The sequence below is a fragment of the Ochotona princeps genome, chromosome 21 (assembly GCF_030435755.1).
Source record: "Ochotona princeps isolate mOchPri1 chromosome 21, mOchPri1.hap1, whole genome shotgun sequence".
Taxonomy (NCBI): domain Eukaryota; kingdom Metazoa; phylum Chordata; class Mammalia; order Lagomorpha; family Ochotonidae; genus Ochotona; species Ochotona princeps.
The window spans coordinates 26,243,745-26,271,348 of record NC_080852.1 but is presented as its reverse complement, the minus strand read 5'-3'; the positions used below and the strand labels follow the sequence as shown (position 1 = coordinate 26,271,348).

Genomic DNA, 27,604 nt, shown 5'->3' with positions numbered 1-27,604 from the left:
CGCCAGCAGCACTGTGCCACAGGCTTTGTCCAAGGACGGTTTCATGGTGGAGTGACTGGAGTTGGGTCTTCACCACTGAGCTCTGGGACATAAGCAGGACCCCATGTGACTCTATAGCCCTGCCATGGCTGGGGACAGGGTGATGGAGGAAGGTGCGAGGCTCTGAGTGGCATGAGCTTTCATTACAGTCATTGACCTGTTGCTCAAGAGGCCAGTTGGGCCTGCTCCCCAAAGCTCCCAGCTTATTCATGGGGACCATTCTGAGGAAGGAGTTGGCTGAGGCACAAAGCCCCTTCATGGGGAACCCAAGCAGTTTCCCAGAAGCCTGTGTTCTCGGAGGAACCTGACCTGCCTGTGCTGAACATAGATGCCTCATCAAGGACTACTACCCACACCAGGACTCAGGTTTTCCACGTTTGACTATGGCTTACATGCTCAGATCAGCCACAGCCAGACTTTCTGTGTATCCTGGGGGGGGAGACAGGGGGTTCTTCAGGTACCTGCAAGCCTCTTGGTCAGGGATGAGATGGAGAAGGCAAGCACAAAGAGCTGAGGCACTAGAGGGCCAGGGAACCGCTCTGGGTGGGTGTGGTCTGAGCTGGTGCGACCACAAGGGAACAGGGCCGCAAGTGTGCACCTGCCTCTGTGTAGGGTGAAGCTCACACAGGGGTTAGCAACAGGGAAGTGGAGTCTGGGAACAAGAGGGGAAGGAACCAGTGGCAAGACCCGACAGGTGTCTTCTTCCCCAAAGCACTTTAATACACACAGTCCCCGCCTGCTAGCCGGGCAGCAGAGGCCAGCCCTGCCTTGCAGGCACCCAGGGCTTCCCACGCATGCTCAGTGAGCCTTGCAGGGCTGAGGCTGCACACGCAGCGCCATCAGTAAGTGAGGGGCGTGAGGATGAAGAGCCGGTCTTCCTCTTTGCGGATCCAGCGCATCAGCTTGTGGATGGCACTGACAGCTGACGCCTTGGTCCCCAGGGGGCTGTAGCACATGTAGAGTTCAAAGGCGCCTGTCACCTGGAGGAGGGGAAGAATGCATGGTCATTTAGGTGAGGCCCTGCCTTCATAGCCTCTAACTGGGTGAAGCCCAGCCCTGTGAAGCCCAGCCCAGCCCAGGGCCACCTTACCCAGGCCAGGAGGTTCTCGTTGGGGCCGGTGTAGTAGATGGTCTTGAGTGGGCGGGAAGCATTGTGGGCGCGACTGTGCAGGTACTGGTAGAGGCCCAGCAGCCGCTCCTGCTCTTCCTCACTGGTATACGGGGCCTCAATCTCAGGGCTGCAGGTAGTGGGTTCGCAAAGGGGTGACTTCCATTGCCCTCTCTGGAGTTCTAGAATCACCTATTCCTAGCCAGGGAGATTCCACCATGTGTCCTACCCGCCAGAAATCTCCCTAAGGCAGGGCATTATCTTCCTACCACACAACACTGCCCAGGACAGGCTGAAACCCTGCCCTCTTCCACCACCCAACCCCCACAAGTTCAAGGTCTTTAGTAACCCTTCCTTGGAGAGAGGCCAAGGTAAGTTCGGGCATCTAAGAGTAACAGATCCATTTTGGAACCCCCCTGGATCAAAGGATAGTCAAAGGACAAAGGCTGTCCTGTCTTCCCAGCCCCTCCACTGCAGGAGGCAGCAGCAGGCTCTGTACCCTGGACTGGAGTGAAATGATCCAGAGTCAGTCTAGGCCTAGGAAGACGTCTAGTCCAGCTTCCCTCCTTGGGTACATTGGGCATTTCCAGGCCCTTTGGACAGGGAAGGGAGAGAAAAACACAGCCCTGGGAAGATGGAGAGTATGGGTCCCTGCTGCCAGAGTAAAAACAGACACAACATAGTGGTCTGCACCCCAGGGCCCAGGATCCATCGGTTTCCCAGGCCCCACATCCCCATCTCCCTGAAGGAGCGCGTCCCCTCAAGGCCCTCCCTCACCTGGTGAAGAGTCCTGAGCTCTTTGACTTATAGAGGAAGTGGCGCAGGTCAGGGATGCCCACTTGGGCAACGCTGTAGTAGGGCGTGCGCAGCGCCTCCCGCAGCGCCAGGTGGGCTCCGCGCTTTCGCAAGCGCTCCTGAAAGCGTCGGCGGCAGTCAGAAACCGCAAAGAAGTCCTCACGGTCAGTGGAGATCAGCAGCAGACAGAGATCGGTGTCGGGCTCCAGGTAAGAGATGTGAGCGTGGAAGAAGCCTGCCGAATTGAATTTGGGCAGGCACACGGGCGTCCAGGCCTCCCCCTCGCGGAAGGAGGAAGAGGAGCTAATGAGGTTGAAAAGCAGGTGCAGGTCTATGGGATGCAGGAATTGGTCTTTGCGGCGCACCAGCGCCACCAGCTGGTTGCGGGCCAGCAGGATGGAGAAGACCAGGCTGCGCGCACGCGCCTGCTGCAGGCTGGCACTCACGGCGTCGCGCACGGCCGCGGCCAGGGGCAGGCACCGCGCTGCCCCCATCAAGAAGCTGGGGTCCCGTGCCATGAGCTGCAGCAAGTTGTCGGTGATGCGCTCTGAGCCAGAGAGAAGGCGCCGCAGGTCGTAGTTCTGCTTCTGCTGGAAGATGTGGCTCAGCTGCGCGCCGGTGAGAAGGCTCAGGATCTGGTAGTAGATGTAGAGCAGCTCCTGCGCCAGCTCTTGGGCAGACTGTCGCGTGCGGGCCACCGCCACCAGCACCAGGGGGCTCCGGCGCACAAACACTACTTTGTAGCCATCTGGGGAGTGGGGCAGGGTGGGGTCAGCCTCAGCCCCTCTCCCAGGGGCCTTCTTTCCCCTGCATCCCGTCACCTTCCACATTCTTTCCTAGCTCAGAGTTCTTTTTCCCAGCAGGAGCTGCTCCAAGGTTGATGATGAGTGGAAAAACAACAACAACAACAACAACCCATTGCCCAATTTCCCTGAAGGCTTAGGACCTGCTCCTGACACTTATATCATGGACTGGCATCCCTGGACACCCTCGATAGAAGCTCTTCAGAAAGACACACATTCTTACGGTGGGTGAGAAGTCACCAGGCAAAAGCTAGGTGGGGCTCAGGCCCCAGGGGCTTGCTGTTAGTGCTGGTTACCTACCCCTGGCAGAGCCCAGGTCAGAGCAATCTCTGACCCTCACCACAGCCCATGAGGCCAGCAGTGGCTTACCCCGGCTTCCAGTGAGGCTCAGTGGGAGAAGGGACTTGCCCTGTCATAAAACCTGCTATGGGTTAAACTGTGGCCCAGGGAACCTCCCCAGCCTCTTTCCAGGTGGCTCACCTGCATGGATGGAGCGGATGGCGTTCTTGTCTGCCTCCAGGAAGGACACAAGGGCCACCATGACCCCCATGGTGCTGGAAAGTGCCTCCTCGGACCCATAGCGGGAGTACACCGGCTTCCCGGCCTCGCTCAGCACGAACACATGCTTCTGGTGCAAGCGCCAGGCCTCGGTCGCGTCCTCCTCCTCCCCCTCGGCTGTGCCCTCCCTGGGGGGCTCCACAGCCGGTCTCCCAGCTGCCCCTGGGGGCTCTGGCCAGTCCTCAGAGCTTCCTGGCAGCATCTCCTCCTGTAGGTCACGGGCCACCCCCGTCAGCTGGGTGCTTAGTTCGCTGAAGTCCTGGCTGATCTGGCGCATGTCTGCAGGCAGCTGGGGGCGGCCCACGGTGCCCTCCTTGGGGCTGTCCCCAGAAGCTGCCCCATCTTCTGCCTCAGTCAGGTCTTCATAGGAACGGGTGTGGACAAACATGGCACCCTCCTGCCCAGCACCTGTGGGCCCAAAACATTGCTTCTTAGAGTCGGCTGCCAGCTGACCCCCACTGGCAAACCCTTACTGGCAAGGTGCACACCACAGCCACCTTGGCATGATTGCTGGTCCCGATGTGGACTCGCTTCTGTTCCTTCCTGCCACTGCCTGCCATGAACCATGTTTTTCTGCAATCACCAACCCACCCACCTCCTCTCCTCACACTGAAATAAGACTCAAGCCCCTCGTGGCAGCAGTGGCAGTTGGGAGGGCCCACCTCTCTCACTGCCATCTTGCAGTCCATTCCCTTGCCCACCCATCTGCCTCCTGTACACCCTCCAAACGCCCTTGCCAGCCTCAGCAGCTCGGCCACTGCTGCCTGGATGCTAGTCCATGTTTCAGCTCTCAGCAAAGAAGCTCATTCACCTTTTGCGAAACCTCTGGCTCTGGCTGTTTATCATGTCTACCTCTTCAATCTCCCTTCCCCTTGGTACTATGGCACCCCCTCCCCACCCAAAGAGGAAATCTGGCTGTCCACTGCTGCATGCCCAGGCTCGCGCCTGGCCCTGGAACACCTGCCACACATAGGAACTCTCTCCCCTACTTGTTTCAGCTCTACCAGCCTGTGGCTCCCCCAGGACAGGGGCCGGGCTGAGTGTTTTGGGACACAGATAGGTTTTTGAGGTTCTCTGATGAGATCAGCACTATACCAGGCATGCAGTATCTCATTGTCCTGTGGTCAGAGCTCAAGAGCTTGTGTGTAACAGATGAGGAATACACACACAGACAAAATGACATAACAACTAGCATCCTAGCGGGCATGTGCTCGGGGCAAGCCTAACATGTGCCTTTTAAGCAGAGAGCTGAAGAGGAGAGAGGGAGCTGGCAGACACAGGGCACAGGAGGGGAGTGGAGAGGAAGGCCAGATATGGGTAGGGCTTGGTTTCCTACAGGATCCCCCACACCTGACAAAGAGCTGGCAAGGGGCTGAACACATGTGTGAGTGAGGACAAAGTAGGAAAGAGTGATGGGGAGTCCCAACCCCCGACCCATACCCCAAGTGGTCACTCCAGCTATTGGCTGGCTGGAGCTACCCACTGCATGTACCTGGCTCCATCCCCTGGGTCATTCCTGGGGTGGGGCTCTCTGCTCTCTCCATACTCTGTCCATCAGAAGGAGCCAACGTGCCATCGGAACCGTCACTGCTCCTCTTCTTCTGCATATCGGCAGCCATCCTCTGGGCTTTCCTGTGGGGTGAACAGAGGCATCACTGGAGGCTGGGGGAAGGTGCTCCTGGAGGTGTTACTGGTATCACCAACAGGGGTCAGTGCAGCGGACTTGTCCGTTACCAGGACCTCTCTCACTCACATCCCCAGGGATTGGGCTCTGTGTAGACCCTTCATAGAGAACATTCAGTGTCTTGCTCTGTTTCTATAGTCATTGTAGAAAACTTTGAAAACACAGACAAGCATAGAGAAGGGTTAACATTATCCTACCACTTTGCCTATTCACTTTAGTTTAAGCAGATACTCCAGAAAGTTACTAGGAAGGTGGAATTAAGTTAAATTTAGGGGATGACACTGTAGCATAGTGGATTAAACTCTTGCTCCAGACACTGGCATCCCATGTCAGAGTGATGGTTTGAGTTCTGGTTGCTCTGCTTCAAATCCAGTTCCCTGCTAATGCTCTGGGGAAAGCAGTGGAAGAGGGCTCAAGCTTTTGGAGACTAGGAGACACAGACAGAGTTCCTGGTTCCTAATTTTGGCATGGTCCAGCCCCAGCCATTGTAGTCACATGAGGAGCGAACCAACAGATGAAAGATCTCTCTCTCTGTAACTCTGACTTTGAAATGAAAATAAATCTTTCTGTTTTTAAGATTTACTTCTTTTTATTGGTAAGGCAGAGTTACAGAGAGAAGAGACAGAGAAAGATCTTCCATCCACTGGTTCACTTCCCAAATGCCTGCAATGGCTGCAGCTGAGCTGATCCAAAGCCAGAAGCCAGGAGCTTCTTCTGGGTCTCCTATGTAGGTGTAGGGTTCCAAAGCCTTGGGCCATCCTCTACTGCTTTCCCAGGCCACAAGCAGGGAGCTGGAAGGCAAGTGGAACATCCAGGACATGAACAGGCATCCATATGGAATGCCAGCACTTGAAGGCAGAGGATTAGCCAATTGAACCATTGCATCAGCTCCTAAAATAAATCTTTTTTTAAAAAGGCCACACAAGAACTTTAAAGACTACAAAGTTACCCTAAAAGCCAGAGTTGGGTCTGTACTGCTGTGTAGCATGGCCTCAGAGGGATTAGTCTGCCCATGCCTAACCAGAAAGCAAGCTGGATGGTACGAGCTGTAGCCAGAGTTTCTGAAGCTGTCTCCCTGGGTTGGGACATGCTTTATTTCTGGGGAAAGGGTGTGGAACCACCACCATAAATGGGACCACTCAACATTTCTGCAGCTGTTCACCTTCCCGTGCTCCTAGTCAGCAGCTTCATCTTTCCTCTTCTCAAACCTCTGTCCTCTTTCCCTCATGCTCACAGTATTTTCAGCAGATGAGCCTGCCTTCCATTGTGCTAAGAATCCCAGAAGGGATCCGAAGACAACTTCCGTAGATTGTCGCTGGCCCTCTCGCCCTGTCTGGCAGGCTTGGTCTTCCTTTTGCTTACTAAGGATGAGCTGTTCCCACACTCAGGCTAACTGCTCCACGTGAGTGCCGGATCCCAGCCCCGCCCTCCCACATGAGCACATGGCTTTAGCAGCTGTCCCTCTGGCTCCTGGTTCAGCAATTCCCCCTTCTCTCCATCCATCACTAACATACAGACATTTCTTCTTTCTTCAAAAGACACTCCATGGGCACAGTGCAATGGCTCTGTCGCTAAATCCTTGCCTTGCATGTGCCAGGGTCCCATATGGGTGCCAGTTCGTGTCCCAGCTGCTCTACTTCCCATCCAGCTCCCTGCTTGTGGCCTGGGAAAGCAGTAGAGGATGGCCCAATGCCTTGGGATCCTGCACCCACGTAGGAGACCTGGAGGAGGCTCCTGGCTTCAGATCAGCTCAGTCCCATTGTGGCCACTTGGGAAGTAAATCAGTGGATGGAAGATCTTTCTCTGTGTAACTCCTTCTCTATGTAAATTTGCCGTTCCAATAAAAATAAATCTCAAAACATACTCTAAGGCCTGGTGTGGTTGCTCAACAGACTAATCCTCTACCTTGCAATGCCAGAATCCCATAATGGTGCCACTTCATGTCCCAGCTACTCCAATTCCCATCTAGATCCCTGCTGAAAAGACAGCGGAGAATAGACCAAGTTCTTAGGGCCCTCCACCCACATGGTATCCCCAGAGGAAGCTCCTTGCTCCTGGTTTTAGATCAACTCAGCTCCAGCTGAGGCTGTTTGAGGAGTGAACCAGTGAGTAGAAGTCCTCTCTCTGCCTTTCCAATAAAAACAAATAAATATTTAAAATCCCACTGGTTCACTCCTCAAATGGCCACAACAGTTAGCTCAGCCTAATTAAAGCCAGGAGCCAGAAGCTTTTTCCAGGTCTCCTATGCAAGTACAGGGTCCCAAGCATTTCAGCCATCTTCTGCTGCTTTCCCAGGCCACAAGTGGGGAACCAGCACCCATATGGCATCCCGGTACTTACAAGGAGAGGATTGGCCAATTTAGCCATCTCACTGGGCATTGTATTTCTCTTACTAGTTTCAGTTCTTGGACCTCTTTTCTGTCTTCAGCAGCAGATGATAGCCAAAGCACTTGAATCCCTGCCACCCATGTGGGAGATCCAGATGTAGTTCCTGGCTCCTGGCTTCAGTCTGGCCCAGCCCTGAGTGTTGCAGGCATTTGGGAAGTAAACCAGTGGCTCAAAGATCCTTCATGTTTTGATGTCTCTCAAATGAAATGAATTTTTTTGTTTTACTTTTTAAATGTATTTTACCGTTATTATTATTTTATTTTGATGATCTTTACATAGTTGATTAGGGTACAAAGGGTCAAGGAAGTACGGTTTTCACATTCTTTTTTCCTTCCTGTATCTTGGGAAGCAGGGGGGACAAAGGGAGAAGCCACACCCAGCCTCCCAACCATCCCAGAGTCCCCCACGTGGGCATGCTCTGAAGGAACTGCTCAAGTGGTTTCAACAGTTCAACAGTTCTGAATTGCTGCCAATCTCCCAGTTCCAAGCACAATGAAATTTCTCCAGAATACACTGGCTGACATAGTCCACAAATAAAACGAATTTTTTTAAAAATAAAATAACTGTGCCAAGCATGATGGTTCAGTGGCTGGATCCTTGCCTTGTATGCACTGGGATCTCATATGGGTGTCAGTTCATATCCCAGCTGCTCAATTTCCCATCCTACTCCCTGTTTGTGGCTTAAGAAAGCAGCAGAGGATAGCCCAAAGCCTTGGGACCCTGTACCCACATGGGAGACCTGGAAGATGTTCCTGGCTCCTGGCTTCGGATCGGCTCAGATCTGGCTGATACAGCCACTTGAGGAGTGAATCAGTGGAGGGGGACTCTGTCTCTCCTTTTCTCTGTGAAGCTGCCTTTCCAATAAAAATTAATTTTTAAAAATAAATAAGTAGTGCTCGCTTCGGCAGCACATATATTAAAAATTGGAACGATACAGAGATTAGCATGGCCCCTGCGCAAGGATGACACGCAAATTCGTGAAGCGTTCCATATTTAAAAATAAATAAATTAATTAATTAAAAAAACAAATAAGTAAAAATACCAGGGCCCAGCACAGTTGCCTAGCAGCTAAAGTCCTCACCTTGAACGCGCTGGGATCCCATATGGGCACTGGTTCTAATCCTGGCTACTCCACTTCCCATCAGCTCCCTGCTTGCGGCCTGGGAAAGCAATAAAGGATAACTCAAAGCCTTGGGACCCTGCACCTGCACGGGAGACTCACAAACTCCTGGTTACTCGTTTTGTATTGGCTCAGATCCAGCCATGTGATCACTTGGGGAGTGAACCAGCAGATGGATAATCTTTCTCCCTGTATCTCTCTCTCTGAAAACATGCCTTTCCAATAAAAAAGAAAACTTCAAAAATAAATAAATAAATCCTTAAAATAAGTAAAATAAAATAACTGGGACTAGTGTTGTGGCTCAACAGGCTAATCCTCTACCTGCAAATGCCAGTTTCCTATACGGGTGCCTGTTTGTGTTCTGGCTGCTCTACTTCCAATTCAGGTCCCTGGAATGGATAAGTAGGGGAAGAGGGCCCAAATCCTTAGAACCCTGCACCAATCTGGGAGATGTGGAAGAATCTCCTGGCTCCTGGCTTCAGATGGGCTCACCTCTAGCCATTACAGGCATTTGGGGAGTGAATCAACATATGAAATAAATCTTTATTAAAGATTTTCTAAAAATATTAAATAACCAGAAATACAGACACTACATTCGTGATCGCACACAGAATGGGGCCAGCTTTCGCAGATCAGATTACTGAAATGGGAAGCACCTGTACCCAGAATGTGACCACTTCTCCTCACCTTAATGACTGCCATGTGGGTCCAGACCTCCTTTGTCTAGATTGCTCCCGCAGTCCCCTCAACCATCTCCCCACTTCCTCCTCAGAGTACGCCAGGGATCCTCTTGAGACATGTCCTGTAATGCCTCTGCTCATAACTCAAACAGCCCCTCCAAAGTCCATGAGAAAGCTACTCTGTACAGCACAACCCCTGGTCACTGTCTGTCCCCTCCACTCATCGTGGCTACTTCCACCTCATCTCCTACCTCTTTCTCCACTATTCGGCCAAGGGCTTGCCTGAAGCAACCCAAGTTTCCCCCAGGACTTTGTCGCTGTTGAACTTTCCCAGCTGTCCTCACCCTCGGGTCCCCGCTCTCACCACCTAGGCTGAAAACCCATGACTTATTCCCTCCTTTCCCGAGGGGTGCTACTCAGGTGTGATTTATTAGTGAGGCCTCCCTCTAAGGCCCTACTCCCACCCTACTTTATGCCTCTGAATGGAAGATCCCCTTGTGACCCGCCACCACTCTCGGAGTGGTGGTACCACAGGTTCAATCAGTGCTTGAATGTCAAAAGCTCTGTGAAGAACAGCCAGGAGTACCACAGCCATGAGGTGGCCCAGGGACACCTCTGCTGGTGGGGAAGACCTGTCCTTGGAAGCAATCAACAGCTCAGGAGCCACCACACGTGGCAGAAGAGCCCGCTTTAATCTGTCTTGGTTTTCCTGGTGTCTGCCTTCTTCTCTATAACATGGGGAGAGTGACAGCACTGGTTCTCTGGGTTGTGAGAGGAGTAAATGAGATCATCCATGTCATTTCATTCCCTTTGGCACTGAGTAGGCGTTTATATGCTGCTGCCATTAGCACGCCACGATTCTTTTTACTTATCAGCTACGGCACGTGTGTGACTGCATGTACACAGATTCAGTCACCTCTGTCTCATAAATCAGGCCGTTAAGAGGTTTGCTCCATCTGAACCAGGCTCTGGCCTCAAATGACCGCCACGCCCCCCACCCCACCGAACACTGGGCCACAAGGCTTGGTGTGGGCCAAGGAACAAGCACTCCTCTGGACTAACTGACTCTTTGCTGGCTCTCTGCTACTCCCGGAAGTCGCTCCCAAGTTGTACTCCTTCGTCTGCTATATGTTCCTGCTTTACGGCTTTCTGCTCTAAAGACCCCTAAAAAAGGCTAATTACTGTCCTGAGGGCTTCTTGTGGGTTTCATGAGTGGTACAGCATGGGAAATAAGGAGTAGGACCAACTGGTCTGGGACAGTGGATGCTCCCTTCATTCTGGTCCCTTACCACCTGAGATCATGCAACCCCTTAGCATGTTTAAACTCAAGCTGGAGGGCCCAGCAGCATGGCCTAGCGGCTAAAGTCCTTGCCATAAATGCGCCGGGATCCCATATGGGCGCCGGTTCTAATCCCAGCAGCTCTACTTCCCATCCAGCTCCCTGCTTGTGGCCTGGGAAAGCAGTCGAGGACGGCCCAATGCTTTGGGACCCTGCACCCATGTGGAAGACCCAGAAGAGGTTCCTGGTTCCTGGTTCCTGGCTTCGGATTGGCACAGCACCGGCCGTTGCACTCACTTGGGGAGTGAATCATTGGATGAAACATCTTCCTCTCTGTCTCTCCTCCTCTGTGTATATCTGACTTTGTAATAAAAATAAACAAATCATAAAAAAAAAAAAACAAACCTCAAGCTGGAGTTCCTGGCAAAAGTTCTGATGAACATCAGACTCTGGATGCTTGCCCTGTAAACGCAGGCAAGGAGCCGGAAGGAATCACACCTAAAGCCGCCACAAGTCCCATTGCGGCTGAAGCTCCCAGGAAGACATTAGGTAAAGCAGGTCTCTCAGAAGTCCCGGGAGGGACTCTCTTCTAGAAGTCTCTAGCTAACCCCAGGGTTGGCCATCTTCCCTAGAAGCAGCCCTGCTATGCCTGTGCACAATGCACCCAACAGGTTGGTTCAAGGTATCTTCCTCCTTCAAGTGGCCCTGCAGGGAGTTGAGTCCCTCCTCACTAGCTCCCTACTGCCCTGGCTCCTCTTCCGGTTTGGATAACACTTCACCCTGCCTTCACCTTTTCTCTGGGGAGTGGCGTTCCTGGGACGATGGGCGGTACATAGGGCTCAGGTGAGGCGGTGCTGTGGCCTAGCTGTGAGCCTGGCCTGGTCCCAGTCATTTCCTGGGAGCCACTCCCCTCCCTGACAAAGGCTGCTTCCAAGAACTAAGTACAAGGTGCAGCCCATTTATCTGGCCCAGGGAGCACCCTGGAGAGCATGAGCCATCACAGCCAGGACCCAGCTGCTGCCCGCTCACCCTGCAAGTCACCTCTGTCACTTTCTGAGTGGGCTCTGAGGACTCCTTTGGAGTGTGTTAGGAGGTGGGTCCCACATGCCCACTGTGCCCTACCGGACCTCACCGTCTTGGTTCCAGGCCTTGCTTTTTCTGTTTCCCAGCTGGGGGTCACACGCTGAGGGGCTCCAGGCAGACCCATTCCTTCTATGGGAAATAGTAGCAGGGAGATGGCAAGGCACCCCCCCCCCCCTCAACAATCTCCAAGTCCCTCCCTCCAAAGATGACAGCTCTCCGGTCTCTCGGCGCCCCCCAGGCCACGTGGATTTGCAAATCAGACTCACCTGTTCCTCCAGGCGGGCCCAGGACGCACAGACCGTGTGGGTCACTGCTCTCCACCGGACCCCTGGAGGGGTGGGAGTGCCCGGCTGGGATCGGCCTGGGAGAGCAAGTTGCCGGGGGCCGGGCCCCCGGCGGTCACAGACATGACTACAGCAACCCGGCACGAGCACTCCTGCCGCCCCAAACCTTGCAGCGGGCGCAGAAAAGCAGCCCCTGCTGGCCTCTGGCTGCCGAGGCCCGGCTCCAGCCGCTCGGCCCGACCTGGCCCGCCCCCGAATGCATTGTGGGAGATGTAGTCCGCGGCGCTTGGCCGCCTGCGGCGTCTCCGGGACTGTCAATGGCCACCCTGCCCGGCTGCCTCGTCCCGCATCTCCTTCCACAGTGTCCTGGAGCCCCGAGCCCTCGTGCGGATCCGCACGACTGGCTCCTCGGATCCCGGGGTCCGAGCCAGCGAGAGACTTATTTCAAGAGAAAGGGATGGAAGGACGGCGCTGCTCTGCTGTTTTCCCCAGGGACCACGAGTGTTGGGGGTGGGTGCATGTCGTTAGTTGGTCCTGCTACACCGACCTTGGAGGATTGTGTGAAAACCTAATTAGCTCCATTGCTTGAAAGAAAGAAAAAGTGCTTGAGCCACGTTTTAAAACAGAAAATCTGGACCGTAGCTGCACATATAGACCTGGAGAGCTTTTCAAAACGCTCTAATACAGAGGTGGCCCTTGTTTTCCGTGGCCAGTTTCAAGAAGCAACGTTAGAGATTGCCAATAACGCTTAGCTTAATTCATTTGTAGCCTCGTGCCAATCCTTGCTGGCCGCTTTTGGACAAAGAGAAAGTCTGAAATCTCTCACTAGGATTCTCCCTTTGCTCCAGCAAGTACCCCCAAGTCAGTCTCCTATCCGCCTTTCAGCACCGCACAGGGGCTGGGGGGAGACTCCTGCCCACTCTGGGCTTCCCCATGTGCAGGCTTTTATAGGACGAATAGCTGCTTGATAGTCTTCATTGGCATTATCAAAGGCTAACTGCTGGAATAATAGTTTCCTAGTGCTGTCTGCTCTAACTTGCGTTTCTATGAAGTCAGTCAAGGATCTACATAAGCCCTCTGGATGACTTTAGTATAACTGCCTGCAAATTCAGCCCCAGTGTCAATGATTTCCCAGGTCCACAGCATTGCATCCCACATATGGGTAAACACAGCTTGAGGTAGTTGTATTTACTGCGCTGAAGCGGTCCACAGCCCATTTCCAACCAACACATCCTAAGTCAATCACCCACCTTCAGGGAATTGCTAACCTGTTCATCCTAAGAATTGCAATTTTTCCTTACCCATATTACTCCTCCACATTTTCCATTGTAAATACTGAGAAGCAGAAAGCCCTGTTTTTGCTATTACTTCAATATCATAAGGGACTTTAGTTTGCTCCCTGGATCCAGCCATTTAAATATTCCCATAGCTATGAAGAAGTGGGTCTGTAGGATGCACAAGCCTTTTTTTTTTTAAGAGTTGTTTATTTTTATTTGAGATTTTTAAAAATTTATTGTAAAGTTAGATTTACAAAGAGGAGAGACAGAGAAAGAACTTTCATCTGCTGATTCACTCCCCAAGTGGCTGTGATGGCTGGAACTAAGCTGATCCGAAGCCAGGAGCCAGGTGCTTTTTCCAGGTCTCCCACGTGGGTACAGGGTCCCGAGGCTTTGGACCGTCCTTGACTGCTTTCCCAGGCCACAAGCAGAGAGTTGGAAAGAAAGTGGAGCAGCTGGGATACAAATCAACACCCATAAAGGGATCCTAGTGCATGTAAGGTGAGGACTTCAGCCACTAAGCTACCATGCCAGGTCTAAAGCTGTGATGGTGTTAAAGTCTAGAGTCTCGGGCCCAGCGGCGTGGCCTAGCGGCTAAGGTCCTCGCCTTCAACGCCCCGGGATCCCATATCGGTGCCGGTTCTAGTCCTGGCAGCTCCACTTCCCATTCAGCTCCCTGCTTGTGGCCTCAGAAAGCAGTAGAGGACGGCCCAATACTTTGGGACCCTGCACCTGCGTGGGAGACCTGGAGGGGGTTCCTGGTTCCCGGCATCGGATTGGCGCAGCACTGGCCGTTGCGGCTCACTTGGGGAGTGAATCATCGGACGGAGGCTCTTCCTCTCTGTCTCTTCTCCTCTTTGTATATCTGACTTTGTGAATGAACTGAATAAATCTTAAAAAAAAAAAAATGTCTAGAGTCTCATGTGCAGGTTAATTATTTTCTTTACTAAGTGTAATTGGAAAAGAGATTGTAATTCATGAGGTCTCTGGGGAATATCAAACACTTAGGCACATGCTTGAGCAGATTTAAGGGTGAGGCAGCAGCATGGGCTGGTACTTAAATGTTCTTTTATCCCATCCTCATTTTCCTCACTAGAAGATTCTGAGAAGTCCTGCAATTTTGCTTTTCAACACGAGAAGTTTTAGTTTCTTTTCTAGCCACCATAAGGCATTCTGGTGCATCCTGAGTTTCTTTTTCTATCTTCCTCATTTGTGATATAAGGCATTTCATTTTTTAGTCATATTTCAGCAGTCTCCTCTTAGAGGAGTCTTTTGGAGGGTCCCCTTCTAAAATAATAACAACAGCTTTAATTAAAGTCCATGTAATCCAAAAACTAACATGAATACCTTCTATCTTTTGGGTCTTTTCACCGTTTTTCTGGGCACAATCCTTAATTTCAGTTTCTAGCATCCCTTCATCCAGTGACCAATGGTTATATTCACAAATAAAATCTAAACAAGAATGCAATTACTTGGGCCCAGTGCCGTGGCCTAGCAGCCAAAGTCCTCCCCTTGAACGTGCTGGGATCCCATATGGGTGCTGGTTCAAATCCCGGCGGCCCCACTTCCCATCCAGCTCTCTGCTTGTGGCTTGGAAAAGCAGTCGAGGATGGCCCTGCACCCACTTAGGAGACTCGGAAGAGGATTTAGGCTCCTGGTTTCAGATCAGCTCAGTTTCAGCCATTGCGGCTGTTGTGGTCACTTGGGGAGTGAATCATTGGATGGAAGATATTTTTCTCTGTCTCTCCTCCTCTCTGTATATGTCTGACTTTGCAGTAAAAGTAAATAAATCTTTTAAAAAATAAATAGAAAAGAATGCAATTACTGCCTAGTTACCTTTGCTTCACTTTTCATTAAAAATTTCTGCACAGGGGCCCAGCACGGTAGCTTAGTGGCTAAAGTCATTGCTCTGCACACACCAGGGATTATATATGGGCACTGATTCGTGTCCCAGTGGCCCCGCAAACTATCCAGTTCTCAGCTTATGGCCTGGAAAAGCAGTTGAGGACACCCCAAAGCCTTGGGACCCTGCACCCATGTGAGAGACCCAGAGGAAGCTCCTGGTTGCTGGCTTCAATGGGCTCAGCTTTGGTTGTTGCAACCACTTGGGGAGTGAAACAGTAGACAGATGATCTTTCTCCCCTGTCTCTCCTTTCTGTAAATCTGATTTTTCTATAAAAATAAATAAATTTTTGAAAAAGAGTTCTGCATGGCCCCGGCACAATAGTGTAGTGGTTAAGGTCCTTGCCTTGAATGCGCCAGGATCCCAAACTGGCACCGGTTCTTTTTTTTTTTTTTTTTTTTTTTTAAGATTTATTCATTTTATTACAGCCAGATATACATAGAGGAGGAGAGACAGAGAGGAAGATCTTCCGTCTGATGATTCACTCCCCAAGTGAGCCGCAATGGGCCGATGCGCGCCAATCCGATGCCGGGAACCTGGAACCTCTTCCGGGTCTCCCACGTGGGTGCAGTGTCCCAATGCATTGGGCCGTCCTCAACTGCTTTCCCAGGCCACAAGCAGGGAGCTGGATGGGAAGTGGAGCTGCCGGGATTAGAACCGGCGCCCATATGGGATCCCGGGGCTTTCAAGGCGAGGACTTTAGCCGCTAGACCACGCCGCCGGGCCCGTGGCACCGGTTCTAATCCCAGCTGCTCCACTTCCCATCCAGCTCCCTGCTTGTGGCCTGGGAAAGCAGTTGAGGACAGCCCAAAGCCTTGGGATCCTGTACCCATATGGGAGACCCGGAAGAGCTCCTAGCTCCTGGCTTTGGATTGGCTCAGCATCAGCCGTTGGGGTCACTTGGGGAGTGAACCATCGGACAGAAGATCTTCCTCTCTGTATCTCCTCCTCTCTCTACATCTGCCTTTCCAATAAAAAAAAAAATTGAAAAAAAAAGAGTTCTGCACAACAGAAATAAAATATTGTGCTATACATTAATTCTGGCCCTCTATTCTTACTTACCTCGTTCTGTGGGGGTCTCCATCGCACTTTTCTGCTTTCAAGTCCCTGTTCACAGTTGCCATTTGTTCGCTGTCTGGCAGTGATGGACTTAGTGCATGCAGCTGATAATCACATAATGTGGGGCCAGGGAATTGGCTCACTGGCTAATGCTCTACCTCCAAGTGCCAACACCCCATATGGGTACTGATTTATGTCCTGGCTGCTCCACTTTCTATCCAGCTCTCTGCTAATAGCCTGGGAAAGCAGTAGAAGATGGCTCAAGGCTTTGGAATCATGCACCCAAGTAGGAGACACAGAAGAGTCTCTTGACTCCTGTTTTTGGATCAGCTCATCTCTAGTTCTGGTGGTCATTTCGGGAATAAACCAGTGAGTGAAAGATCTTTTCGTCTCTCCTTCTCTATGTAAATCTAGCATTCAAATAAAAATAAATAAATAAATAAAAGAAGAATGACTTAGGGATATATCAAATGGCTCAGAGACTCATGGACAATGGATAAAGAGACAATTCAAAGTAAAATGTCCTATAAAAGAAGAGAAGGGACTTTGGGCCAGTGTGTACAGATTTTGCTGCACGCAGGTGGCCACCTGACCACTGGCAGTTGCTAGGAAGCACTCTGAGTGACTCGGCAAGCATGCTAATCCAGGGCAACCATAATCTGAACAAACTTGACATCTGCTTGCCTGGAGGACCAGAGCCTCCCAGACCATGGACTCCACACTGGCATGCTTTCGCCCCCTCTTTGCTTGATGTGACATGCATGATTGACTAACCTTGCATGTTTGCTAAAGTTGATATGTATGTGTGTTTGTGCACCCATGCCCATGTGTGCGCACTTGAGAAATCTGACATTGTGCAAGAATGCAAATATATATGATTGCCTTCCTGGGAGAGCATCTTCCATATATGGTGCTTAAGTTCATAACATGTTTAGGGCCTGGTGCAGTGGCCTAGTGGCTAAAATCCTTGCCTTGAACGCACTGGGATCCCAATATGGGTACCAGTTCTAATCCCAACAGCCCTGTTTCCCATCTAGTTCCCTGCCTGTGGCCTGGAAAAGCAGCAGAAGTTGGATCAAAGCCTTGGGACCCTGCTCTCGTGTGGGAGCTCTGGAAGAGCTCCTGGCTTCGGATCAGCTCAGAACCGGCCGTTGCGCTCACTTGGGGAGTGAGTCATCGGACGGATGATCTTCCTCTCTGTCTCTCCTCTCTGTATATATCTGACTTTACAATAAAAGTAAATAAATCTTTTTACAAAGTTCATAACATGTTTATATGAGGGAAGTTGAAATTGAACCTAGAGTTGGGAATCAAACTCTGATAACGAAGCCAGGCATCCTAACTAGCATCTAAACCACTGGTCTAAACACCTGCCCCCAGAAACTGCTTAACATTTTCTTCAATTTGATTCGTCAACTTTCTTTACTTTTATTTGAAAAGGAGAGAAAGATAACCAGTTAGAACGATCTTTCATTTACTGGCTTATTCTCCAAATGCCCACAAAAACTGGGTCAGGCTGAGGCCAGGAACCCAAAACTGAATCTGGCTTTCCTACATGGGTGGTAGGAACCCAAGTGCCTGAGTTGTCACCTTTTATCTCTCAAGATGCTCATAAACAGAAAGCTGGAAATAAAAGCAGAGCCAAGACCCAAATCCAGGCACTTGCACCGTGGATGCAGGTAGTATCTTAACTGCTGTGCCAAACTCTGTTCCCCTCAGGAAATTCTGAAGAGATCTTCCTTCCTATGTATCACTTTGCAATACCTTCTAAGGCAGCTGTTTTGCCTGTTTTGCTGGGAACTTTCATCCAATTTTTTTAGAGATTTATTTATTCTTGTTTGGGGGGCAGATTTTATGGAAAGAAGAGAGATTGATAGATAGATGGATCGACAGTTTGTAAGTTTGACTTGGGGTCAAACAGTCCCAGAGGCCACCTTGAGTTCCTGCTTACCCAGCACTACCGTAAATACCCTAGGTCTCAGCCCCCGTAAGGCCCACTTGCTTAAGTAACTTAGTGACCCTCAGGTTCAAACCAGTCCCCTGAGGCATCCATCCCTGGTTCCCACCTACAGCCACATCTGCCAGTCCCTGACCCTGCACTCCCCATACCCACCTCGAGGCTATAAAGGTGCTTCTTCCTGCGTTCTGCTCTCTCTGTCTCTCTTCTTCTTGAGCTCTCTGTTTCTCTGTTCTCTTCTCCTCATCCTCTTTTCTTTTGTCTCTCTTCTCTCCGCTCTATCTCTCTCTCTTTACTCTTTCTCTCTGCTCCCGCTTTCTCCCTGCCCCACAGCTACCTCCCCTGCCAAAATAAAGAACTCTGGTGTGGCTCATTTATTATATCTGGTGTCTTAGGTTTGTGGTGAAAAAGCTAACACAGATCCATAAATAGATAGCAAGAAAGAAATCTTCCATTAACTGGTTCACTCCCCAAATAGTTGGCAACGACCAGAGCTGAACCAATCTGAAGCCTCTTCCAGGTCTCCCTGGAATGTAGGGCCCCAACATTTCTGCTTTCCCAGGCCATAGGCAGGAGGCTGAATAGAAAATGGAGTAGCCGGGGCTCAACTGGCACCCCTTTGGGATGCAGGTGTTGCAGCCACTGTGCTGGCCCCTCCCCTGTGATTTGGTACTATCCAATTCTTGGTCTCTTATTTTCACATTTGACCAAGTTCCTAGTATGGATGCTGAAGAACCATAGCTCCAAATGAGATCAAGGTCAAAGGGAGCCACAGCAGCAGCAGCTAGACAATGTCTGTCTTTGCGGGGTCGTTTCCCATCAGGATTTTGCTTCCCTATTCCACCTTGAACCCTGTTCCAGGTGACTGTGCTGTTCTGGGACAACATAGCTCTTGGTTTTTGATCCTTGGCAGCAAAAAGTAAAACAAAAACAGAAAAAAATCTTTAAGAATACCGTGAGCTCCTATATGTAAGAAAAACAAACAAACAAACAAACAAGCAGGCTCCTGCTCTGAAAACCTTCAAGAAACATCTCAGAAAAACTTGTTAGGACAGAGTGGGGTTAGAATCCTCTGAACTGGGCCTGGCTTTCCAGCTGTGGCAAGTTAATCTTTCCAGGGTTTAGTTCCTCAACCATAAAAGGGAATGGTGGGGGCCTAGCAGAGTGGCCTACTGGCTAAATCATTGCCTTGCAAGTGCCAGGATCCCATGTGGGTACTGATTCGTGTCTTAGTTGCTCCACTTCCCATCCAGATCCCTGCTTGTGACCTGGGAAAGCAGTCGAGTTAGACTCAAAGCCTTGGGACCCTGCACCCACGTGGAAGACCTGGGTGAAGCTCCTGGCTCCTGGCTTTGGATCGGCTCAGCTCTGGCCATTGTGACCACTTGGAGAGTGAACCAGCAGATGGAAGATCTTCCACTTTGTCTCTCCTCTCTGTGAATTTGCCTTTCCAATAAAAATGGGTAAAAACAAGTTTTTTTTTTAAAGGCTTGCCTTTTGGGCTGGCGCGGTTTCCTAGTGACTAAACTCCTCACCTTGAACGCCCCGGGATCCCATATGGGCACCGATTCTAATCCCAGCAGCTCCACTTCCCATCCAGCTCCCTGCTTGTGGCCTGGGAAAGTAGTCACTAGGACTTAAGCCGCTAGGCGACCGTGCTAGGCCTGAACTCTTCTTCTTTTTAAATAAAATATATATTTAATATATATATATTTTTAATTTAAAAGGCAGAGTTACAGAGAGAAGAAAGACATAGATCTTGCATTTGCTGGTTCACTTCCCAAATATCTGCAACTGCTGGAACAGAAGTAATCCAAAGCCGGGAGTCAGGGGCCTTCTCTGGGTTTTCCATGTGGGTAGCAGGGGCCCAACTTCTTGGACCATCCTCTGCTGCTTTCCCCGGCCATTAGCACGGAGCTGCATCAGCCGGGCTGTTCTTGTGGTTTAATTCGCTGCTCCATTAAGCTACCCCCTGCCTGGTATTATTGAGCTGGGGACACCTAATTGTGAAACCCATCAAATGGGAAAGGGGACAAGCCTAGTAGTCTCAATGTTTCATTTGCACCCATTCCCTGGTCGCTTGTGTTGAGATGGCCAGGAGATAGGGCATTGTGTTGGGTACATGGCTAGCTGCTTTTTCTCCTTGATTTTAGATCCAAAGAGGCTCCCTTCCATTTCCTTCATGCTAAGGGACAATAAGGAAGTCTTGAGCTATGCAGCCAGGGTCCTAACGGAGCTCCTGGAAGGAAGCAAACTTTAGAAAGGAAAAGCCATCAACTCATGCAAGCCTTGATAGCCCAAGAGGAGGAGCTGCTGTAGAACAGAGGAAAAACTACAACTCCCAGCAGGCCCCACGAACAGAGACAGGAAAACGCGCCCTTCTATTGGATGGCGGCGAACAGCGTGCCCCTTTCGCCCCGCCCCAGGAGGCAATCCCCGCTCTCCGCGCGGGGCATGGCGGGAGTGCAGTCGGCGGGATCGGCCGCTGTACTCCATCTCCCGGCGGGCTGCGCGGTGAAGGCGGTGGCGCGGGGCCTTTGTGGAAACAGCGGCCCGGCGGGGAGGAAGTTCCGGTTTTTCGAGGCGCTGGGTCGGCTGTGGCGGCTGAGGAGAAGGAGGAGCGGGCCTCAGAGGCTACGCTACCTCGGTGAGGACCTGCTGCGGGAGAGGGCGTGCCGGAACCTGCCGGGGGGGAAAGGAGCCAGCGGACGGGGCCAGGGCGGACGGCTTTGGACCTGCGCGGCCTGAGGCTGCGACTTCCGTGTGGCGCGGGGCGGCCGTGGCCTCGGTGCGAGAGAAGGGAGTCCAGCGGCGGTGTGGTGAGGGAGGCGCTGCCGGAGCAGGAACGAACGTCTCGGAACGGTCCGTGGGTCCGGGGCGGGGCCCGGCTCGCCTGTCGAATTACCGGTCCCGCGGCGAGCGGGCGTCCGAGTGGCCAGCTGAGGGGGCTGAGGCCGGGCGCGCTTGGTGGCGGCTGCTCGGGGGCTGCTGGTCGGGCGGGTTCTTTTCTTCTTGCCTGCTGTTGGCTTCTGGTTCGGTTCTGAGGTATCACGAGAGAGCGATCCCTCACAGGCGGGTGGGCCGCATTGGTCGAGAGCTAGGAAGGCGCCTGGGCGGCGAGGTGGGAGCAATCTGGTGGTCTGGTGGGTTCTGCGCCCTTTGGGCCAGTGTGAGAGGAGTGAGATGTTTTTTTTTCCACGTCTTCATGGTGTGTGAATTCCTTTTGGCGTTGTATTTTTTTTTTTTCTGATAACTTTAGAATTCATGTTATGCTTACGGGTCCAACTCTGCAGCTGCATTTTGTTTTTCAGTAATAAAAAGGACCACCCCCCCGTTTTGCGGGGGATACACATTGTGAGGATAGGGGTTTGTGTGTGTGTGTGTTTTGCACGTTACGGATTTGTTTGTGAAGGTCAGAGTTGCTGAATGTAAGTGAAGGGAGTTGAGTCGGCTCTGATGCGCTTGGTCACCTGGTTCATTTTCTGAACTCTGGATTGTGCCCTGCTAGTTTCCAACTTCCTGTTGTGTAATGCCTCCGATGTCAGTGATTGAAATAGGTTGCCATCGCCAAACTTAAGATTTGTAGGGAGAGGTATGGGGAAAAAGGGAGAGGGAGAGAGAATGGGTTGATTTGCTGTGTGCAAAATAGCGATAAGTTCACATTTGGGTAAAACGCAGAGAAGAGCATCTGTATCGTGTCCAGGTGGGTAGCCAGGCAGGTACCTAACCAAAGGATGAGGATCCTCTAGGACCCTAACATCATGTGGCTTTTCAAAGAAGCATTATGTCTAGATTTGCTGCAGAAATTTGTAGATGATGCTTTTGTGACAATATGCTTAAATGTTTGAATTGATAATAATGATCTGATTAAGAATTGACTTATTGGGGGCCCAGTGTGGTCACCTAGTGGCTAAAGTCCTCCCCTTGAATGCGCTGGGATCCCATATGGGCACTGGTTCTAATCCCAGCAGCTCCACTTGCCATCCAGCTCCCTGCTTGTGACCTGGGAAAGCAGTCGAGGACGGCCCAAAGCCTTGGACCCTACACCCATGTGGGACACCTGGAGAAAGTTCCTGGCTTTGGATCAGCACGGCACTAGGAGTTGCATTCACTTAGGGAGTGAATCATTGGACGGAAGCTCTTCCTCTCTGTCTCTCCTCCTCTCTGTATGTCTGACTTTCCAATAAAAACAAAACAAAACAAAAAAACTAAAAAAGAATTGGCTTATTGAGATTAAAACTATTGGTAGACTTTTTCCCCCAGCTATATTCCAAGTATGTGTAATTAAATTTTCTGTTAGCTTCCCACAACATGTTCATCTATCTCCCTTGCTTAGTTAACAGGCTTCAGTTGAATGCCTTTTTGGGAACCCTATTACCCTGTGGGGCTCTGTAGCAGATAGCTGTTGAGCTCCTCAAATCTGATAGGGATGTAATCTCTGCCCCCGTCACGACTTTATTGACATCAAACAAATTACCTCTCTGTGCCTCAGTGTCCTCATCTGAAATGAGTTAATAAGTAGAGCCACTTTGTAAATTTTGTGAAATTGGCATAACGTGTAATGTCCTTACAGTGCCTGGTTGGGCTGAAAATGCTCACTAAATATATTCCACTACCATGTATTTATTAAAGATTTATTTTTATCTATTTGAAAGGCAGATTTTCAAAAAGCAAGTGGGATATACAGAGAGGATTTTTCTTTAACTAGTTGACTTCCCAGTTAGTTGTAACTGCTGTAGCTGCGTCAGGCTGAAGCCAAGAGCAGAGGACTCCATCATGCCCTCTTTTGCTGCTTGTCCCAGGTGAGTTAGCAGGGCGTTGGATCAGCAGTGAAGCAGCAGGAACCTGGACCTGGCACCCCCGTGGGATGTTAGTGTCATAGGTGACGGCCTACTGAGCTATGCCACAACTTCAGCCCCTGTGACTTTTTAATGAAGGGCTTTGTTGAGATAAAACTCATGCATTATGGCAGCTTATCCAAGTAAGATAAATAACCCAATCCTTTCTGATAGTTTTCTTACTAAGAAATTGTAGTATTCTAAAAAATATATATTGTAGCAAAATTTTTCTTTTAAATAATTCTGGGACCCGGTATGGTAGCCGAGCAGCTTCTTTCCTTGCGCTGGCCGGGATCTCATATGGGGCTGGTTGTAATTCTGGCAGCCCCACTTCCCATCCAGTTCCCTGCTTGTGGTCTGGGAAAGCAGTTAAGGACAACACAAAGTCTTGGGACCCTGCACCCACTAGGAGAGCTGGAAGAGACTCTAGAATCCTGGCTTTGGATCAGCTCAGCTCCAGCCGTTTTGGCCGCTTTGGGGAGTGAATCATCGGATGGAAGATCTTTCTCTTTGTTTTCCTCCTCTCTCTATATTGGCCTTTCCAATAAAAATTAATAAATCTTTAAAAAGGGAATTATTTTAATTATTTAAGTATTATTTTAAAATTACTTAGTTATTTAATAATTATTATTAAATTTTAAGAATTTTTAAGAGATTTTATTTATTTTTTTTGGAAAGGCGGACATACAGAGAGGAGGAGAAACAGAGAGGAAGATCTTCTGTCCGATGATTCACTCCCGAAGTGACCGCAGCCTCTGGAGCTGAGCCAATCCGAAGCCAGTAGCCAGGAACTTCTTATGGGTCTCCCACATGGGTGCAGGGTTCCAAGTATTTGGGCCTTCCTCGACTGATTTCCCAGGCCACAAGCAGGGAGCTGGATGGGAAGCGGAGCCACTGGGATCCCTATAAGGGATCCTAGGGCGTTCAAGGCGAGGACTTAAACCACTATGCTATCACGCTGGGCCCTAAATAATACTGAAGTGCGTAATTCAGTGACATTATATTCTTTCTTATAGACTTTTTTTTTAAGATTTATTTATTTGTATTGCAAAGTCAAATATACAGAGAGGAGGAGAGACAGAGAGGAAGATCTTTCGTTCGACGATTCACTCTCAAGTGACCGCACTGGCTGGTGCTGTGCTGATCAGAAGCCAGGAGCCAGGAACTTCCTCCAGGGGCCCCAGACGGGTTGTAGGATCCCAGTGCTTTCCCAGGCCACAAGCAGGGAGCTGGATGGGAAGTGGAGCTGCTGGGATTAGAACCAGTGCCCATGTGGGATCCTGGCACATTCAAGGCGTGGACTTTAGCTGCTACACCACCACGCAGGGCCCGACATTATATTCTTCTTCTTTTTTTTTTTTTCAGTGTGCAAAGCCATATTTAAGAGAGTAAGAGAGGTTTCCTGCCATAGTGACAGGAGGGGGCTACAAGGGAGGGGAAATAGATTAAAACACTGTAACCATTAAGCAAGGAATTCTCCATTTCTTCTGTTTCTAGCTCTTGGTAACTTCTGTTATACTTTGTTTCTTTATAAATTTGCCTGTTCCAGGTATCATTTAGAAATGGAATCCTGCAGTATTTATCCATTCTTTGCCTCTGGTTTGTTTGACTTAGCATAATTGTTTTGAAGTTCATCAACTTTATAACATGTATTAAAACTTCATTCCTTCTTATGGCTGAGTAATGTTTTCTGTTATATGGATCTAATTTATTTTCCTTTCATCTGTGTGGAGAGTTGGGTAGTTTCTTTTTGACTATTGTGAATAATGCTATTGTGAACATTTGTACCCTGTACAAATATGTCTTTGAATCCTTTGGGTACATGCCCAGAAATGTAATTGCTATATGGCAATTCTATGTAAATCTTTAAAAAAAGACTTATTGAAACTTTCTTTTAAAGATTTATTATTATTTTAATTGGAAAGTCAGAATTACATAAAGTAGAGACAGAAAGATCTGCCCGCTGATTCAGTATGTGGCTGCAACACCATTTGCTGAACCAATTAGGAGCTCAGAGCTTCTTTTGGGTCTCCTGTGCGGGTGCAGGGTCCCAAGGCTTTGGGCTGTCCTCTGCTGCTTTCCCAGACCACAAGCAGGGAGCTGGATGGGAAGTGGAGCAGCCTGGTCATGAGCCTAGTATGTGCAAGGCAAGGACGTTAGCCACTAGACTTACTGCACCAGGCCCGAAAAGCATTGTGACAGACGGAGACAGATGGACAAGCCAAGATGAAGCCAGGATCCAGGAGTTTGATTCAGGTCCCCTAGGTGGGTGTAAGGGTCCAAGGACTTGAACCATCTTCTGCTTTTCCCAGGCAAAGTAGCCAGGAGCTAGATCACAAGTGGAGCAACTGGAACTCCCACTGCTGCCCGTGTGCCATATGGCATTGTGGCTAGAAGCTTAAATCGTTAATGCTGCAACACAGGCTTTTTGAATTTGTGAGGCAGTTAGAGATCCTTTCTTTTTAAAATTTATTTTATTTTTTACTGCAAAGTCAGATATATACAGAGATTAGGAGAGACAGAGAAATATCTGCCATTCAGTGATTCACTCCCCAAGTGACCGCAACAGCCGGTGCTGCACTGATCCGAAGCCAGGAGCCTAGATCCTCCTCTGGATCTCCCACGCGTGTGCAGGGTCCCAAGGCTTTGGGCCATCCTTGACTACTTTCCCAGGCCACAGGTAGGGAGCTGAATGGGAAGTGGGGCTGCGGGGATTAGAACCGCACCTATATGGGATCCCGGGGCATTCAAGGTGAGGACTTTAGCTGCTAGTCCACCGAGCCAGGCCCAGGACTGTTTGGGGAAGATAAAGACACTGTTAGGACGCAGTGGGATCTGCCAGCCAAGAAGAGAAGCTTCACCAGGACAACCTTGCCAACAGCTCAGTGTTCGAATTTCCCCGTTCAAGAACCACCAGAAAGTAAATTTATCTTGTTTAAACCATGCAGTCTGATATTTTCTTAGGACAGTCTAGGGTTTTTCTTTGTTTCCTTTTTTTTTTTTTTTTTTTTTTTTTTTTTTTTGATTTTTGTTTTTTAGATTGAGAGGCAGAGAGAGATGAATGGACTTGGAGAGCTCTTCTGGTTCACTTGCTGGGACTGATACCTCTGATATGCGTCCTATGAAAATGGCAGAGACTCAGTTACGGCTGCCATCACTGTTGTCTTTCTTTTTTTTTTTAAAGATTTATTTTATTTTTATTACAAAGTCAGATATACTGAGAGGCGGAGAGACAGAGAGGAAGTGGAGCTGCCGGGATTAGAACCAGCGGCCATATGGGATCAAGGCGAGGACCTTAGCCACTAGGCCATGCTGCCGAGCCCACTGTTGTCTTTCAAGGGTCAGAAATTAGCAGGAACTTGGAGTCAGGAGCCAGAACCAGGCATTGAATCTGTTATATGCATGTCTTTTTATTATCTTATATTTTTAAAGATTTATTTATTTGTTATTGGAAAGTCAGATGTACAGAGAGGAGAAGAGATGGAGGGGTAGATGTTCTGTCCATTGATTCATTCCCCAGGTGGTCATATGGCTGGAGCTGTGTCGATCTGAAGCCAAGAGCTTTTTCCAGATCTTCCCTGCGGGTGCAGGGTCCCAAGGCGTTGGGCTGTCCTCCACTGCTTTCCCAGGCCACAAGCAGGGAGCTGGATGGCAAGCAGGACTGCTGGGATATAAACTGGCTCCCATATGTGATCCCGGTGGTTGCAAGGCAGGAACTGTAGTCACTAGGCTACCTCACCGGGCTCCAATCATTTTAAAAATTGAATCTGTTTTTGAATTTTGATAACTCTTTGTACTAGATATTAAGTCCTCATGAAATGTGATTTACAAATATGTTTCCCAAATCTCTGTGTTCTCTATTTAGTCTGTTTATAATACATTTTTTAAAATATATTTTTTGTTTTTGTAAGTCTCACTGCTCATTCCATAGACTTTCTATTGCAAAGTCAGATATTCAGACAGGAAGAGAGACAGGAAGATCTTTGATCTGATGATTCACTCCCTAAGTGACCACAACGGCCGGTACTGCGCTAATCCGAAGCCAGGAGCCAGGAACTTCCTCCAGATCTCCCACACGGGTATTGGATCCCAAGACTTTGGGCCGTTCTTGATTGCTTTCCCAGGCCACAGGTAGGGAGCTGGATGGGAAATGGAGCTGCCGTGATTAGAACTGGCGCCCATATTGGGATCCCGGTGCATTCAAGGTGAGGACTTTAGCCGCTAGGCCATGCCGCCGGGCCCTGATTTCAGTTCCTAAGAATGTCTTTATAAGAGCAGTTTTATAGAGTATATTTAAAATTAATTTATTTGAGAGGAGGTAAATGTGAGGGAGAATGCTCATATATGCTTGTTTCCTTTCTGAGTTTTATTAAAAATAAATTAATCTTTTTTTAAAAAATAAAAGCTAGTCCTTGGCCTTCAAGCGTTGGCATTCCATATGGGTGCCGATTCTAATACTGAATCCTGACATGTTCAGGGTGAGGATTTAGCTACTGAGCCATTGTGCCAGGCCTGAAATGACCCCTTGAAAGTTTATTTTTTTTTAAGTTGTAATTGTTTTTATTGCAAAGCCAGATATACAGAGAGGAGGAGAGACCGTAGATGAAGATTTTCCACTGGATAATTCATTCCTCAGGTGACCGCAATGGCTGGAGCTGAGCTTATCAGAATCCAAGAGTCAAAAGTCTCTTATAGCTCTCCCATGCGGGCTTAGGGTTCCAAGGCTTTGGGCTGTCTTCCATTGCTTTC

At 49.8% G+C, this 27,604-nt stretch overlaps 2 protein-coding genes and 1 non-coding gene across 7 annotated transcripts in view; 2 read left to right on the top strand and 1 right to left on the bottom strand.

Moving 5' to 3' along the window:
- Positions 1-739: 739 nt before the first annotated feature.
- Positions 740-12,089, bottom strand: MON1A (MON1 homolog A, secretory trafficking associated). Of its 2 annotated transcripts, XM_004581480.2 has the most exons (6): positions 11,804-12,089; positions 4,796-4,935; positions 3,226-3,711; positions 1,925-2,690; positions 1,130-1,277; positions 740-1,019 (listed from the first exon to the last, which is right to left on the bottom strand). In XM_004581480.2, exons 2-6 carry the CDS (start codon positions 4,920-4,922, stop codon positions 879-881), a joined length of 1,668 nt encoding a protein of 555 aa, XP_004581537.2. In that variant the 5' UTR covers positions 4,923-4,935; positions 11,804-12,089; the 3' UTR covers positions 740-878. The 2 variants fall into 2 exon arrangements, with proteins under 2 accessions (XP_004581537.2, XP_058534847.1); XM_058678864.1 differs by lacking the exon at positions 11,804-12,089 and having other exon boundaries at positions 4,796-4,939.
- Positions 8,268-8,372, top strand: LOC118760334 (U6 spliceosomal RNA). The gene has a single exon (XR_004996722.1). It is a non-coding gene; the product is annotated as a U6 spliceosomal RNA (small nuclear RNA).
- Positions 12,090-20,444: 8,355 nt separating the features above from the next.
- The window catches only part of RBM6 (RNA binding motif protein 6), an 83,208-nt gene continuing 76,048 nt past the window's right edge, over positions 20,445-27,604 (top strand). Inside the window, exon 1 of one of the 4 annotated variants that reach the window (XM_004581483.4) lies at positions 20,445-20,664. The gene's annotated coding sequence lies outside the window, so the exon portion shown is untranslated. Of the gene's footprint in view, positions 20,665-20,697; positions 20,880-20,926; positions 21,063-27,604 lie in introns of those variants that run through there. The other 3 variants (XM_058679059.1, XM_058679060.1, XM_058679061.1) reach the window with 3 other exon arrangements.